General features: G+C 57.8%; 1 protein-coding gene across 1 annotated transcript; it reads left to right on the top strand.

Moving 5' to 3' along the window:
- Window positions 1-1,586: 1,586 nt before the first annotated feature.
- LHX6 (LIM homeobox 6) lies at window positions 1,587-14,435 on the top strand (the record flags this gene model as incomplete). The annotated part of the gene is made up of 10 exons (XM_080356143.1): window positions 1,587-1,661; window positions 2,179-2,319; window positions 2,611-2,793; window positions 2,868-2,989; window positions 8,384-8,604; window positions 11,197-11,297; window positions 11,398-11,493; window positions 12,630-12,804; window positions 13,378-13,481; window positions 14,415-14,435. The coding sequence occupies 10 exons, from the start codon at window positions 1,587-1,589 to the stop codon at window positions 14,433-14,435; spliced, it is 1,239 nt and encodes a 412-aa protein (XP_080212269.1).
- Window positions 14,436-16,948: the final 2,513 nt, after the last annotated feature.

Genomic DNA, 16,948 nt, shown 5'->3' with positions numbered 1-16,948 from the left:
CGCTGCGGTGGAGGATGCGGCCGGCGCTGGAGCTGTGAGTATGGAGGTTGGCAGGCTGGTGGGGGAAGGAGCTGGGCTTGGCACCCGCACCCCAAGGAGGAGTGTGGGGCTGTTTCTTACTGCTGGCACACAGTCCTGTGCTCAGGTATGTCCAGCAAATCCCTGGGGGCAAGGTGAGGTACCGAGGACCAAGTTCACCGTGACCACGATGTGCCTTTTTCCATCAGTATTTCAACAATCTCCCTGCCTTTGATGAGACTCCCTCACTCGGGACAGGTACGAAATCATACCCATAGGAACACAGAACACACTCAGCCCCAAATTTTGGGATTCTGGCTGGGTTGCTGGTTCACCACCACCACCCCCCCCCCCCCCTTCTTGCTGCTGTGGAGGAGCTTCAGCGCTGGTGGGAGGGAGGATGTGGGGGTAAAAGGGAGCATGAACTTGGTGCTGATACCCAGCACCTGCATTGCTTTGCATTGCACAATCACTGCATGGGCCGTGTAACTCACACGCTGGAGATCCACCTTCTCCCAGCAGGCACTGAGGGCAGGAGATGCCTTTACTGATTTTGTGGGGCCCAGGGCACCTGATCTGTAATTATGAGAGCAGGGAAAGCCGTCAGCATGACTGTGGTGTGATGTTCTGCAGTGTTACAACCCTGCACTGCCCTCAGATGCAAACATTGCCCTGTTCTGACCGGTGCTGTGTAGGGGGCAGGCAGCTTCTATGGCTGTGTCTGTGAAAACTACGTGTTTCTTTTGGAGCAGTTGGAGCTAATTCAGACTCTGTCATTGTGGATGAGTGGTTTAAATTGTCCTTCCTGAGCATCGCTCCTCTGCACTTGTCCATGTGCCCCCTCCGCTCTGCCTCTGCAGAGCCGAGTATGAGCTGGTGGGCCTTAGGCTGAGTTTCCTAGGGGTTGCTTGGGCTTTCTTGCAACCTCAATGTTTAAACCTAATGTCTTGTATTTATTCTAAAATGGCTTTCATCTGATTTCCCTCTCCGTTAACAATTTAGTTGTCAAAATCAATAACGGCGAGGATCCATCCCTGGCCGCCATCAGCTCACGTTACCGTCCTGCAATTACTCCGCGGTGGAACCGCTGCCGGGGCTTTGCTGGGGAATTATCAGGTTACTAATGAAGCCCGGGCAGGGGCGGGCGGCCAGACGCCGCGGCGGTGGGTGCGATCCCCGCTGCCGATCCCGCCCCGCGGGCAGCGGGGGGCTCCGGGGCCGCGGCCGGTCCCGGCGGTGCGGGGCGGTGCTGCCCCGGGGCCGGCCCGGCCCGTGCGCCCCGTCGGGGCGGGCAGCGACTCTGCGGCCGGGGAAGGACCGGACCGGGACCCCGCTGCCCCCGCCGCGCCCGCGGGCGGTGCCGGTGCCGCCGCCGCAGGTAGCGGGGCCCGGCGGGGCGGGCGGCCCCCGGGGCGCGGCGGGGGGGCGCCGCTTCCTGCCCGGCCCGCGGCCGCCCCCGGCGGGGGAGCGGGGCCGGCGCGGTTCCCCGCCCTTCCTGCCGCGGCCGCGGGACGCGCCGCCCGCGGGCACGGAGCGCGGCGGCGGGCGGAGCGGGGCGCGCCCGCCCCATGCACCGGAGCCATGAGGGCGGGCAGCCCCGGGGCCCGGGCCGCCGCGCCCGGGCCGGCGCCGAGACGGGCAAGGTGAGCGCCGCCGCTGCTGTCGTCGGGGCCGGGAGCGGGGTGAGAAGCGGGGCCGGGAACCTCGAGGCGGGCGCGGGGCCGGTACCGGAGCCGGGCCGGGGCCGCTCGCTGCCTCCCGCGCCCGAGGGGAGGATTTTCCTTCCCGGCGTTTTCTGGGGCGTTTTGTGCTCGGCGGAGGGAGAGGGGGAAGAATTTCGATTTTTAATTACTACCATTAAAAAAATCAAATTTGCAATTCTTTGGGTGGCCTGATGGATTCCCTGATTGACAGGCGGAATTGACACTCTGGGTACCTCTTATCTCGGGCATTTACGGCAATTTCTAATTGCAGGTAGTTTGTGGGTTTTTTTCAGCGCTTTGGCTCGCATGGGAACCGAGCGATTACTTCAAGAGGCCCGGGTTAAGTGCAGGCAGGGAGAGAATTCAATCCACATTCAAATTGCTTCATTAAAGAGACGCAGCTTTTGTTGCAAAGGATTTAAATGGCCACTAGAAAGTTCTTATTTATTGTTTTGAGGCGGTTTATATAGGGTGCCCCGCGCTCGCCCGGCGCATGGAGCCGCAGCCTCCCTCTCCCGCTCTCTCCCGCAAGGTGATGCCGCCGGAGCCGCTGCCCAAGGGGAGCGTCCGCTGCCTCGACCCGCACACCCGCACCATGGTAAGCGAGGCCGGGGGCTGCGGGAACCCGCCGGGACGCACCGGGGTTTGTGGGGCGCACCGGGCCGGGGGATGTGCGAACCCGCCGGGCCGGGGTTTACGGGGGCTACGGGGACCCGTCGGGACGGTTCGGGCCGGGGCTACGGGTAACGGCGGCGCGTACCGGGGACTGTGCGGACCCGTCGGGAGTCATCGAGCCGGGGGATGCGGGGACACGCCGGGACGCTCCGGGCCGGGGCTGCGGAGGGCGGCGGGGCCCCGGCTGACGGCCCCGCGGCGGCTCTGCCCGCAGTCGCAGCCCGACGGGGAGCCGCTGCCCGGCGCCCTGGAGAAGGAGGACGCCCGCTCAGCGCCCAGCACACCCTCCACCCCGTCTGTCTGCTCCCCGCCATCCTCCTCCTCCTCCACGCCGTCGGCCGGAAAGAACGTCTGCTCCAGCTGCGGGCTGGAGATCCTCGACAGGTACCTGCTCAAGGTGAGCGGCTGCGGCGGCGGGGGGCGGCGAGGGGCTCCGGGCGGCCCCGGGTCTCAACCCCTTCTCTGCCGCAGGTGAACAACCTCATCTGGCACGTCCGCTGCCTGGAGTGCTCCGTGTGCCGCACCTCGCTGCGGCAGCAGCACAGCTGCTACATCAAGAACAAGGAGATCTTCTGCAAGATGGACTACTTCAGGTAGGGGAGACGGGCTGGGGGGCAGCTGCTGAGGGCCGGTACCGGGGCCGCTCCGGTGCTGGTGGGGAGAAGGTTTGAAAAAGCCGCCAGGCTCCCCAGAGCGGCCCGGCGGAGAAGTGTCACCCCCGGGGCACGGGGAGGAAGCGGATTTGGGGTGCAGCTGCCCCAGCCTCGGAAGGGTTCGTGACCCTCGGGCCGGGCTGTGCGGGCCGCCCCGAGCCCCGGCGCCCCGCGGGGGTTGCGCGGCGGGAATTGTCCCCTCGCCTGGTGAAATGCTGGTTGAACGACATCGTGCCGGCTTCTGGCAGGAGGGTAAATATGTACCCAACGGTGTGCGGTTCCGAACGGCTTTTAGAAACCTCTGTCTGCGATGTAGCATCACAAATGCCGAAGCCTCCGTGGCGGGATTGTGTTAAAGAACCGAAACAAATTCCCGGCAGCGCAAGCCCCTGCGGCCGGGCCGGGGCTCGCTGGCTGCCGTTGGGTTCGGTCTGGACCTGGATCCCCCCGGGGAGCGTGTCCTGCAGGAAGGCTGTTTCTGGCTTCGACAGCCTTTTAGTTATAAACCTTAAACCACGAATTTTCTTCAGAAAGAAAGACAGGAAGGGATGGAGGATCCTGAGCTCCTCACTGAGGTTTAAACTGAACATCAGAGCCCTCCCGCTCTGACTTTCCCCATCTCCTCAGGATGCGGGAATACTGTTTGTCCCCGGTGGAAGTGGAATCGCGGGCAGGAAATGAGAATGACCCCGGCGAGGGGCGCGGGGTCTCGGCAGCATCGTCCGGCCGCGGGGAGCGGGTCGGGGCCGCCTGCGCGGACAAAGGTGCCGCGGGCAGGGCGTGCAGGGGGAAGATCCTTCGATATTTCTCTAGCGGTTGTTCTTGTGAGGGTCCCCGAAATGTCGCGGCTCAGCCGCCGGTGCCGCCGCGGGGTGCGCGGCTCCTCGGGCTCCGGCTCCCCGCTCCGCGTCCGGCCCGGTGATTATTGTGATTATTTTTGAAACTGCTATTTGTTTAGTGATTTCACCGAAATTTCCTTCGGTTTCAGCAGAAAGGTTTTGGGAAGTCTGCGGTGCCGTTGTGCTGCTTCGAGGCACTTTCAAGCGTTTTTCTTTAATTAATAACCGTTCCGACTTCGTTATATATATATTTTTTTTTTTAATTTAAGAGTGGACCTTTATAAAGATGGCTTTAAAGTAGCGACTGGATCTCTAAATTGCCTTCGAGCAAACACAGCGAATAATAGCTCTTAAAAAATAAACCCGTTTAGCTAGAAATCCCGGCGTGGGGTCTTTGCCCGCCGGCGACCAGGGACGCCAAAGGAAAACTACAACGAAAATCACTGAAGTGGCCGCAGGACGCGCTCGGTTCCTGGGCAGCAGTTTTGGGGGGCGGGGGGGCTCCCGGCTCACACTTCGCACTTGCCTTTTTGTTGAAAAATATGGGTTGTATTTTTTCTTTTATTTTTACGTTCGTGTGAAACGCCGTGCGGCGGCAGCGGCAGCGCCCAGGGCCGCCCCGCTCCCCCCAGCTCCGGGGACTCGCTGCGACCCTCGGCCCAGCCCCGGCCGGTCCCCCGCGCTGCAGCGGGCGGGGGTCGCTCCCGCCGTCTCCGGGGCAGCCGCGGCGGAGCCCGCCGCGTTGAGCCGCGCAGCCGCGGCCGTCGGTGCGGGTCTGCGGCCGGGAGCCGAGGGCCGGGGCGGGTCGGGGCAGAAGCCCCCGGAGCCCCCTGGCAAACCCGGCTAAGGGGGCCGCTCGCCCGACCCCGTTCCTGTCCAGCCCCCGTCCGGGCCCCGGGAGCATCCTGGTCCACAGGCTGGTGAGCCCGGGACAGCCGGGACCCGGCACTTGGCAAAGGACAAATCTGACTGTTGAGATATTTTTATTTGTTAGTGTTTATTATTTGCTGCAGATGAAGTGTCTTTTTTTTCTTTTTTTTTCTTTTTTTTTCTTTTTATTTTTTAAGCAAAGCAGAAAACCCATCCTAACACATGCAGGTCTTCGGAGCCAAGGCAGATGGGAAGGGGTAGCAGGCTGTGCTCTGCATGGAGCACACAGTGGCTTTTATTGCACCAGCGCTAATTCCCCGCGATCTGGGGCTGTTCGCAGGCTGCCAGGGCTGGGGGGTTGTCAGGTGGAGGGCTGCCCATGGGCGCTGCCCCGCTGCCCGACGATGAGCGTGTTTTGGCCTGGTCTGTCCGACCTTCCCTTCCCCATTCACGTGAGGGGCTGTGTAAGTGCTGGCGCTGCCACAGCTCCACGGCTGCGTGTGCATTTTTAAGCAAACGCTGCTGTTTCCTGTGTCTTGTCAAATAATTGCATTTGGCATCCAGGGCTTCAGCGCTTCAAGGAGAACCAAATTAAAATTGGAGCTCATTGAGCAGAACATTGTGTTCCTGGGTGATGCGAGGGCTGCTCATGGCCAAGCTTCCACGGCTGCGGCCGCAGGGAGGCTCGGCATGATCTGGGTGTGATTCCCACAGCACCCTGCTGTGGCCTCGCTCCCTGCCTGGCTGGGCAGCCCTTGGGCACATCAGCATGGGGTTGCTGGCTGCAGCGAGAGTCCCTGGGGCCCGGGACAGCAAAAGAGCTGTGCGGAGGGTGGGCCAGCGCCTGCAGCCTGGCTGTGGCCCAGGTGGCCTTTGTTGCCCCTTGCCATTGCGCCCCACTGGGACAATGCTCCTGCTCGAGCATCACCGTGGCTCAGCGTGGAGATGGAGTCACTGTGGCTGCTGGTCTGCTGTGCGATTTGGAATGATGTCTGGAAGCCGCAGCTGACTTTGGGGGCTGTGCAAGTGGCTTCCTACAGAGTGGGCCTACGAGGGGATGGGGACATTTGGAGCTGTGTCTCTTGCCCTGTCCCTGTGGGCAGGGATGGACAGTAAGGCTCGAGGAGCTGTGGGACGTGGGTACAAGGGCATGTGAGAGCCCGGACACACCAAGGCCTCCTCCCACTGCTGCTCTTCCCGCACCCCAGATGTTGCGGCCACCCCTGGGGGAGGTGGGATGAGTCTTTCTGGGATGAGTCTTTTCTGGTAATGTTGTTGGCAGTTTCCATCTCTTGGCACTAATGATTGCAAAGAGCCAGCAGCATCTGCTCACCCAACCACAAACCATGCGTGTGGGGCGCGAGCTGATGGTTCCGGCAGATGTTGGTGGTGCTCCAGCCTGTGCTCAGTGCTGGGCTTGGGCAAAGCCTCTGGCTCGAACTCTCCTGCTGCAGCGTGGCCGTGTCCCCATCCCCATTGCTGCCAGGCGAGCGGCAGGAGCCCCTTACCTGGTGCTCTGACACCTCGAGCGGACAGGGCTCTTTGGGCTATTGCTGTCCTGCAAGCTTGGTGAACTAAAGTCTATTTTATTTTTGAGCCGTTATTTCCAGCGGTGACAGGTCAGGGCAGCCAGTTCACAGGCTTTTCTCTCCTTGTTCCTGGCAGTGGTGGTCCATGCGGTGACCGTCCCTGTTGGGTGACAGCGAGTGCCCGTGCTGAGCCCCCGCTCAGCCTGGTTTCTGTAAAACCTGATTGCTGTGGCTGATACCAGAGGCGGGTGTTGGCCAAAAGCCGTGTGCGCAGCATCGGTGGCTGCCAGTGCCGCAGCCCACGCAGTCCCATGCTCAGGTCTGGCTGTTGAGCCCCAGCCGCTCTCCGGGTGCTGCTCGTGTGGTGGCTCCATGGGGACAGCAGCACTGGTCCCCGCCTGCGCTGGCTGCTGTGTTCCCGTGAGTTCCCACACCCCCAGCAGCCCCTGCCCCCTCCCCGGGATCTGCTGCCAACCCGCCTGGCCCCGGCGGGACACTGTGCTGTGGGTCTGGGGCCAGTTGGGTGTCTCCCCCAGATCCCAGCTGGTGTGTGATGGGGACATGTGATTTGAGCGGGGAGCAGTGATTACCACGTGCTATTAGCTCGGGTACGTCTGCCCCTCGTTTGATACTGTTCAGGGAGTATGACTGTTTACATAGCACATTGTTCAAAGTAATTCAATTTACAGGAATGATCTTTACTTCTAAATAAAAAATTAATACAGTTCTTTTGTTTGTGCGTTTATATAAACTAGCTGGCACAAAGTCAGTTTACAATGTTCCCATCTGAAGTAAATTAGTGAAGTCTCTTAGCTAAGTCTCTGTATAATTTCAGCACAGAAATGTCCTCTCTCAGGCAGCTCTCTATTTTTTTTTCTTTCCTTTTGGTCAGTTATGGTCAAGCTGAAGAATTTAAACCTTTCTTTTCCTCCCAAATAGTTTTGCAGTTAGTAATTCCAGCACAGGACGGTCTTGCTGCATCTCGCTGAGCGTGCGGCGGGCGGTAGCTCCGCGGTGCAGGGCCGGGCAGGGGCCGCATGTGCTGGTTGTGCTGGGCTGCCCTGGGCTCTCCCACCTGCCGAGGCTGCTCTGCCCGGCGAAGCCGAGGGGTTGCGGTGCGGAGTGTCTCCTGCTGCTGGCTGTGGTCTCTTCTTGGTGTGTTGTGCCTGTGCTGAGAGATGCTGGAGCTGCTGGGGCAGGGGAGGCGGTGGCTCCGCTCCCCAGCTGTGGCGGGGGCCATGGGGAGCCCCTGGGGAGCCTGTGGTGGTGGATGCATGGGGAAGCGCAGCGGCCGTGATCAGGGCTGTGTCAGAGCCAGCACCAGCGCTGCGGTGACAGAGGAGATGGTCGCTTCTCGCCTGCTGCTCCTGCTGCTCATTGTAATTATTCTTTTAAGCAGCAGTGATATGAAACGCAGAAGCCAAACCAAGGCCGTGCCTGACCCTGCCTGTGCTGCGGCAGCACCTCCTGGCAGCCGTTGCTCTGGGGGTGCAGGGCCAGGGTGTCACGTCTGCTGCGTCCTGGCAGAAATGAGGTTTTTCAGAAGTGCGTGCAAACACCCAGTGCCCGGCGCGGGGGTCCTGGCCGTCTTGTCTCTTCATTGTGCTGAGCTGCTTCCCAGTGTAACTCATTTAAGCGGAACCATCATCATCTCACAGCGAGGAGACTCCTTGTAGGAGGACAAGGGAGATGCATGCGCCTGTACGTGTGAGGAGAAAACACATGTTTTGATTTATGGCAAAGGGAGAGAACCAGCTCTGACACAGTTTCCATCCGAGTCTCTCATGGGCTGTTATCAAAATAAAAAAGCTCACGGGCTTGGGAACTGATTCATGGTGCTGTGTCACCTCAGCCCCTTGGCTATATCTGGGCCCACGGCGAGGAGCCCACAGCCCCGGCTCCTGCCTGCGCCGCTGCCTGCGCCGCTGCCCGTGCCCCACCATGGGGAACGACACAGCCGGGGCGGCATCGCTGCGGCCCCTGCCTCCCATCGGTGTTGTGGGTTTGGGCTGGATGGGTGAGTGGTCAGGCCAGCAGCAGCACCCGCACCCCGGTGTCACCCTGCCTGCCCTCACCCCGTCTCTTCTCCCCCACAGCCGGTTCGGTACCAAGTGTGCCCGCTGCGGCAGGCAGATCTACGCCAGCGACTGGGTGCGGCGAGCGCGGGGCAATGCCTACCACCTTGCCTGCTTCGCCTGCTTCTCCTGCAAGCGGCAGCTCTCCACCGGCGAGGAGTTCGGCTTGGTGGAGGAGAAGGTGCTGTGCCGGATTCATTACGACACCATGATCGAGAACCTCAAGCGAGCGGCAGAAAACGGTAATGCAGCCCCAGCGCCGCGGTCGTGGCCTCACCGCGGGTCATCCCTGTCCCCTGTGCTCACTCCCATCATGGAGTGCCAGGTCCTGTCATTGCCAAAAGGGGGTGATGGGTGGCTATGGGGGAGCTGAGTGCAAAGCCGTGGGCTGGCAGAGGACTCTTGGGAATGGCCACTGTGCCAGCAGTGCCCGTGGCTCATGGGACACCTGTGTGCCATGGCCAATGCCAGGGACCAGCCCCTGGTCCTGCACAGCACAGTGTGCTGCATGCAGCGAGTGAGGGAGCCGCAGGGATTTTGAGGCTGTGAGTCATGACTCTAGAAGGTGGGAAAGCTGGAGACCTGACAAAACCTCCCCATCATTTTCCATCTTCCTTGCCCGCCCGCGGACGTGCCGCTCCCAGCTGGACCATGCCGACCCTGCCGTCCCTGCCACGGCACGCCAAGAGCAGCCGCCCGGCCTCTGCTTTTCCAGTCAAGTTGGTGACATCGAGGTCACGCAGAGCCACAGCCCCCATCCCCTTGACACCTCAACCCCATCCTCCTTTGTGGCAGCAGCCAGAGCGATGCTCAGAGGAAGGAGTCAGTGGTGTTGTTCTGCCGCGGTGCACAGGGCGGCCAGGCAGTGCCGAGGGCTGTTCCGGGTGACATGGCAGCGATGGCAGCTGGGGGAACAGGCAGGGTCCTGGGCTCGGTGCCGTGGGGGGTCAGCCATGCTGGGTCCGTCTCTCTCCTGCACTTGTGTCTGCAGGGACCGATGGCCATAGTGGCTGCAAGGCTGTTTGCTTTTATCACATGGGTGCTGCATTTGGCATGGGGAGGCTGCCCAGGGATGCTGTGCAGCCACAGAGTCACCCAGGGAAGGACCCGGGCCACCGTCCCACAGGCCCCTGCAGCCAGGACCCTCCGGGGCTGTGCTGGGGCATCACCCCTGGCCGAGAGCACTGCTCCAGCCCAGCGTGCCCATCGCTGCTGCTTGGTGGGCATGGGGAGGCAAACACTGTGTCCTGCCCTGTGCAGCATGTGGAAACCATTAACAACCTGACATGAAAATAATCAGTGTTTCTGTTTACAGTGTTTGAGTAAGAGGATGAAAACAGAGTGCCCGCTCAGGCTGGGAGGGTCCCAGCTTGAGATGCGGCTTGTGGCATGCCGGTCCATATGGTCAGCTGCCACAGAGGTGCAAGCGAGGTGGTGGGGAGCAGGGATGGAGGGGGAGCTGTGTGGCCTGGGGGAGCAGGCTGTTGTGAGGATGGCCGGCTCTGGCGTTGGGGCATCCCACAGAGCTGTTACTCCAGCTGAGGGCTGGGCAGGTGGGTTTGTGGCTGCTTGTAGCATCCTGCTGAACCCCACAGTGTTGGGGCAGTGCTGGGGGACGGGGTGAGAGTCCTGCGTGGGTACCTGTGTCCAGGTGTTCCCTGGTTTTGAGAAGGGGATGGGATCGCTTTGGAGAGCAGCAGTTGCTGCAGAGTTGGATGGCCACGCATCCCCCCTCCAGTAATTACCCAGCAATTTCTTCTGCACATGAGGTTTTACATACAAGAAAAATAAACAGATGTTGCTGAAGTCAGAGTCCCATTCATCATCCTAAAAGAACAAGTCAAACTATATGAGAAAGTCCTTCAACTCAAGCCAAGACAATCACAGCCTGGTCCAGCTTGCAGAGCGAGCGTCGGGCTGTGCAGGCACATCCTGGGAGTGGGACGAGCGCCGGCCCCGCTCAGGCATCCTCCCTCATCCATCACTCCTCGGTGCTTCACCCCACTGCCGAGAGCGGTTGGGCACAACACGGGCTGCAGCGGGGAACCCAGAAAGGAACTAGGGACCCCGTCTCCAGCCGCCCCCCAGCAGGGTCCATAGCTCTGTAAGCATGACAGGGCTCACCCTGGTGCTGTGTTTGGGGAGTGAGTGGACAGTCCCCTTCTGGCACGTCCTCCTTTAGCGCGGTTGCTGCTCAGAGCCTGGGCACCACACTGTGGGGAGTCACCGGCACCCCAAGTCCGTGGAGACAGTGCTGCTCCTGCTGCTGCTCTGGGACTCAGGAGGAGAAGGTTGGGGTGCTGGGAGGATTTGGGGCCAGTGATAGGAGCAAAGACTCCATTGAAACGCCCTGAGCATACAAAACGACTGATGGAGGCAGCGCCCGCAGTGGAAGATGGGGTCACGGGGAGCAGCATGGGGCAGAATGATGGATGTTGGTGAGCCCAGCAGAGGCAGCATCCTCTCTGAGCCACTCGCTGGAGGACACAGCCAAGTGTTGGTCATGAGTCAGGGCCAAAGGGACATTGCCTCCAAATCCATCTTCCTGCTGCCATTTCCCCACCCCTCAGTCCCCACATCTTCCACCAACTTGCTGCGTTTTTCTTAATTCAATAGTAAATTCCTCGGGCCGGTGGTGCCTTCTGGAGTGGCTCAGCAGCCCAGGGCAGCTCCTGAGCAGTGGTGCTGGCTCTGCTCTTTGTGCTGCTGCTCGCAGCATGGGATGCTGGGGGTACCCCACGGTGTCAGGTGTGTGATCCCCCGCCAAGCAGCTGTTGCACGCAGGAGGGCAGAGGAGTTCCTGACCCGTGGTGTGCGGGGCTTCTTTCTTGCAGGCAATGGGATCACGCTGGAGGGGGCTGTGCCCTCGGAGCAGGACAGCCAGCCCAAGCCGGCCAAGAGAGCCCGCACCTCCTTCACCGCCGAGCAGCTGCAGGTAGCGGGGCTGGGCCGGGGGGCTGGAGGGGCTGCGGCTCCCCGGCCTCATCCTCACCTCCTCTCCTCTCCCTCTCCTCTCCCTCTCCTCTCCCCACCAGGTCATGCAGGCACAGTTCGCTCAGGACAACAACCCCGACGCACAAACGCTTCAGAAGCTGGCGGACATGACGGGGCTGAGTCGGAGAGTCATTCAGGTGAGGGCAGCGGAATCGGGCAGCGTGAGGCACTGTCAGCCGAGGAACGGGCAGAGGAGGAGCCCCAAAAGGCCGGTGCCAGACGAGACTCATGTCCTGCAGCCCCTCACTCCCGCACATCCACCCCAGCACTTGCCGTATCCAGCAGCTTCACGCTGCTTCACCAGTGTGTCGCCTCCACCAGGTCCTGCAGCAATGCCAGCACTGTCCTTTCTCTGTCTTGCTTGTGGGTTTTCTATTTGTTTTTCTCTCTTATGATGCAATGAAAAAAACAAAACAAGCCATACGGCCCCAGCCAGTGGCAATGAATTGCCGGGTGGAGAAGCCGCCCTTAATGTGTTGCCTGGAGCTCTGTGCTGAGCCCTGACAGCAGCGCGGGTGCTTCCCGCAGGGAGCGGGCAAAGCCGGCAGCTTCGGAAGGCATTGGCATTGAGGAGTTTAAAGAAAATGGGGTTTGCAGCCCCAGGAGAAGTGGTGGCAGGAAAGTCCCTGCACTTGTGCTCTTTGGGAGGGAGCGCGGTGCCGTAGGGACCGAGAGAAATGTCCCCTCTGCGGCTCCCAGCTCGCTGTCCCTGCAGACAGCCCAGCTCTGCTCTCTGCTGACATTTATACTCTTCATTTTAATGTTCTGCTGACATACTTTCTGCATACAATGAAAACATGAGCAATTAAAATAAATTTGGAACTTCAGTCCAGGATTGTTTTGCCAATTACACATCTAAATTTTGTGTGCGAAAATCCAGCTTGAGCCTCAGTTATTGAGATTCTTCGTTTAGCTAAAGATCAAGCAGTCTGCACACTGGCTATTTTTTATGTGGATATTTTTTAAAGGCACTTTCAACAGGAAATAATTTGTCAAACACTTACGACTGTTTCCTTCTCTGTGGTCCAGCATACACGGTCTCGGAGAGCTGGTCTTCCCTAAGCCTTGGAGAGGGTTTTTACTCTCAGCTATCTTTCCAAAATTAAAGCATAAGAAAGAAATCACCACATTAGCATAGAAACCCCCTCCGTGCATGTTTTAACTCCAAGGTGTAATCCCCTAACTATTTCTCTAATTAGAAGCAGTGAGATATGGTCCACACTCCAGTTGAACTGTCTCTCCCCTGACACAGGGTTTGCTGCTTTTGTTTCAGGTTTGGTTTCAAAACTGCAGAGCCCGCCATAAAAAACACACCCCCCAGCACACGGTGCCACCCTCGGGAGCCCCCCCGTCCCGCATCCCCTCCTCGCTCTCGGATGACATTCACTACTCACCCTTCAGCAGCCCGGAGCGGGCCCGGATGGTAACGCTGCACGGATACATTGAAAGTAAGTGCTCGGGGACAGCGGCGGGGTGCTCGGGGACAGCAGAGCAGTGGGGTGCTCCCCAGGAGCAGGCAGTAGCACCGTGGCACAGAGCGCTGTCAAAAATGCCCTTGGACTGTGGGTTCATGACTGGTGCGTGTGCTCCTCCTCCTCGGATGAACTTTGTCTTTGGGATTTTCTGAAGGGCCAGTTATGGAGAAGCCCCAAAAAGGGAGGGGGAGCTGCTGCAGCCTCTTTCCCTCCATATGTCATCCCCAGGAAAGTCTCTGGTGGGGTTTTACCTGCCCAATCCTTGGCCCCCCTGTGTTTTCCTTGTCAAGGAGAAAAAGTGTGAATGTGCCCTGTTGAGCTCGCTGGTCAAGTGGTCTCCTTCCTGCTGACAAGCTCAGAGTTGCTTTCTCTAACAGTTGCCAAAGTGCTGGTGACTTGTTTGCGGGTGGTGGGCAGCTTTGGTCCTGCCTGGATGGAGGTTTTGGCTCCACAACCCTTGTGAGGCTTCTCCCCCCACCATGGGCCATAGGAAGACGTGGGGTGGTGTTTGCAGTAACAGAGGCTGAAGCCTCTTCTCATCCACAGGTCAGGTACAGTGTGGACAAGTGCACTGTAGACTGCCCTACACTGCTCCGCCAGTGCACCTCAAAGCAGACATGGAAGGACCACTGTCTAATAGGGGTGAGAAGGTAAATGGTGTTTTAGCCTTTGGGGCCAAAACTTAACTGTAGCACAGATTTCTGTGTAACATCATTGCCACTACCATCTCCTCTCAGCATCACTGCTTCCCCATCATGTCTGGTAGCTGCTACCCGCTCATATGTCTTTCCTTAATTTTGGTGGCTGTAGATTGATGTACCAGCTGTTGGTCAAAATGGTATCACTTTGTTCTTCACTAAATACCCGCGTTGTGATGTGCTGAGACGCTGAGCCTGCGTTCATTGAGGGCTGTTGGCATCCTCCTGCCTCAACTTCCCTCTCTAGTTTCTCCCCTTCCCGTGTGCGATGAGCTCCGTTCTGCCCCATTCTGCCCCATTCTGCTCTGTTCTCCTCAACCATCTGCACACCAACATCTTGGTGTGAACAGTGACCGGCTGTTAACAATGGAACAGGAGGGACCTTTAGCATACACTCACTTTCCAGTTTTCCTTGAGTTAATAAGAAAGATTAATTTCTTGGGGATTCCAGTATTGCTTAAAGAAATAACAACTGGCTGTTACGATCTCTGAGGTAGGAATGTTATTTCACAATGTCTGGCCAGGAAACAATATTGCATATTGATATTTTTCTGTTCACCACTTAGAGTATCTGTTCTAACACACAACTTATTTGGGGGCAAGACTTCTGAAACATGCTTAGGCTCAGAAGATTTCGTTTAGGATCCCAGTTTAAGTGGCTTCCTTTTGAAGAAACACTGAGCCTTTGGCAACTCTTACTGGTATTGGCAGAGCAGCGAGGTAGAGCGGTTTGAGGGAAGGCTCTGGTGATTAGCGGGTAGAGTAAGGACCATTGGCAATGGCCTTTATCTTTCTTGGTAGCTGCTGTATCACAGAGCAGATAAACACTGGTGTGTGTCTGTCTCTGCAAGCAGCTAACGCTCCGCTCCCGTTTTCTCCCACCAGGTCATCCTCTTTCAGTACTGACCGCGCAAACTCTTCCTCACCTGCCCCTGGCGCTACCAGCACCGCTGCCCCTCAGCCGCTGAAACGCAGCGTCCAGCCCGAGGCACCGGGTGTCAGTCACGCAGGAGAAACTCCGATCCAGCGTTCTCAGTTCTTTCCATTGACCAGCATCTCACATCCACTCTAATTTCTCCAGCGACACTCTGTGTATGTGTGTGTTGAGTGCAGAGTTACATTTTTCACTTGTTTCTTGTGGACTTGTAGAATGACCGTGAGTCTCTCCAGGGCAATGCCAGACACAGTCAAAATTAGTGACTCTGCTGTGCTTGCAAACCTTGCTCCCAAACCCATGGGAATATGAACAAAGCGGAACATGCCGAGTCTCGGGGGGGTCGATGATCACCTCTGAATATGAAGGAAGGAGGAATTTACGTGGTTTGGCCTGATTCTCTTTTTGCACCAGTGAAGCGCTGTCGGTTCCCGGACATCCCTCCTTATTTCCACTTGCACGTGTGAAATCTGAAATGGGCTTTTTTGGCTCAGCAACTTGATATATACACAGACCTTCCTGAGCCAAACTCGCAGGTAGCTGAGACTCCACTAAGTGGAAAACATGATGCCAGCTGGAAATAGGCAGATTTCCTTCCTCCTCGAAGTGCTTTAGAATATCATGTCCTTTGATTTACTCCAAGGTAAGTAAATCTTAGTGTTTTTCCCCCCATTTTATAGGAGGGGAAACTGAAATGTCCTAAACTGAGGGGATCCGTGGGGGTTGGTGGCAGAGCCAAGTTTAGCACCCTGAAGTTTGTGATTGCCGACTTGTTCTTAGAGCACTGAGTCTCTCTCTCCTCTCACAGCCATCTGCCAAATCTTTTTAAATCTTTTTTTTTAATTCTTGCTCTTTATTAACAAGCTACTTTATTTCCTTGGAGTCATATTGGATCACAAATGAGTGATTTCAGAATGTACCTACACAAAACTCTTAGACACTCTATACTCTGGGACTGGGAAATCCTGAATGGAAGCTGACCAGAAATGTGTAGAAATGTTCTGCCCTGGTGTGGACCCCAGTGCAGTCAGTGGAAACAGTGGGGTAGAAACCAGAGGCCAGTTAAAAAGGTGAAAACTGCAGTAAGGCCAGCAGGACAGCGGCTAACGGAGCGGACAGCAAGGTGATGGCTCATTCCTGTGTTGCTCTGAGTCCCGGTGCTGTCCCTCGCCGGTGTTTGCTGCAGCAAAGGAAGCACTCAGCCCCAAATCCGGGAAAAAACCCGAAATGATCCTTCGTTGACGGGAATAACAAAAAGTAAACAAGTAAGCTTTGCCAGCCCTTCTCCGTTTGCGCTTGGCCAGGAGCAGGGCTGTAAGGAAACCTCTCTCTGTGCAAGCACACGGGTCTGTCTTGCTGCGCGCGGTCTGTGAGGCTGTGCTTCCAGCAATGGGAAAGGCCACCTCGAGCCACCATTAGCACGTAACGTGACCGAACTGTGCCTGGGGAACAGAAGACACGGATCCATCCGTCACACAGCTTGTTTTTAATTGGAACTGTAGATACGTGTGGTTTTCTCTGGATCCTGGATCACTCTGCAGCATCAGCTGGGTGGGCAGCCGTCCCGCCGGTTTGGCCAGTCGGTGTTGCATGCGTGGCAAACCTTCTCCTGCTTGTGTCCCTGAGCTCCGTGTGACACCAGCGCTGCACGCGTGGCCCCAGGTGACGGCGAGGCACGCTCGCCACGCCGGCTGTGGAGGGGACAGCATGAGGGGCCCAGGTGGCCACCAAGACCTCGTGGTTTGAGAAGTAACCGAACGCAAGCATGCATCGATACTTGTCGGAACAAATATATGTGTACATACACACATACCTCTGGGTGTGTATATATATTAAAAAAAAATACAGAGAGAGAGAGAGAGAGAGAATGATGGCAATAACTTGGCCGGTTGGGTCAGTATTCTGCCTAATTGCAGCCAGCAGTCAGCAGCTCTATCCCAAATTTAAAATAACATTTGAAAGGTGAGAAGAAATTAAGTTGGCAAGGTATTATTGTCACCTCCTGATGTGCAAATAGCCATTTGCGGTGTGTAGCCAGTGACAAGGCGCTCCTGCCCGCCTGCCCTGACTGGAGCCACCGCTGCCCAAGTGTCCCCAGCCATCAGTTGAACCCGTCGCGGTCACTTTTCTTCGTGTCTGTAGCCATGAGAGCAGGACGGGCGGTCCCTTCATTGGCTGTTGGAGCATTTGTGACCGTGAGGTTGCAGTGGGTTGTGGTGTCCACACACAACAGTCTTGAGATGCTGGTGTTGGTCAGCAGGGTCACCGGGGCCCAGCGTTCTTCTCTGTTTGTGCTCGCGCATCCTAATGGTGGTTTAGTTGTGGAATTAGTGCCATAAATGAGTGCGTAGCTATTTCACTGAAGACTGAAGGAGAGACTTCAGGCTCTAGCTTGACCTGACATCCCACAGTACTTGAGATTCCCACAACTGTTTGGCTGAGGGAGAAAACGGTTTGTTGCATTTCTCTTCTGTCTCGGCGGTGC

The sequence above is a fragment of the Nesoenas mayeri genome (assembly GCF_963082525.1).
Source record: "Nesoenas mayeri genome assembly, chromosome: 18".
In the NCBI taxonomy this organism is placed as follows: Eukaryota; Metazoa; Chordata; class Aves; order Columbiformes; family Columbidae; genus Nesoenas; species Nesoenas mayeri.
Note: the sequence above shows the minus strand (reverse complement) of the source record. Positions and strands in the feature narration are given on the sequence as shown.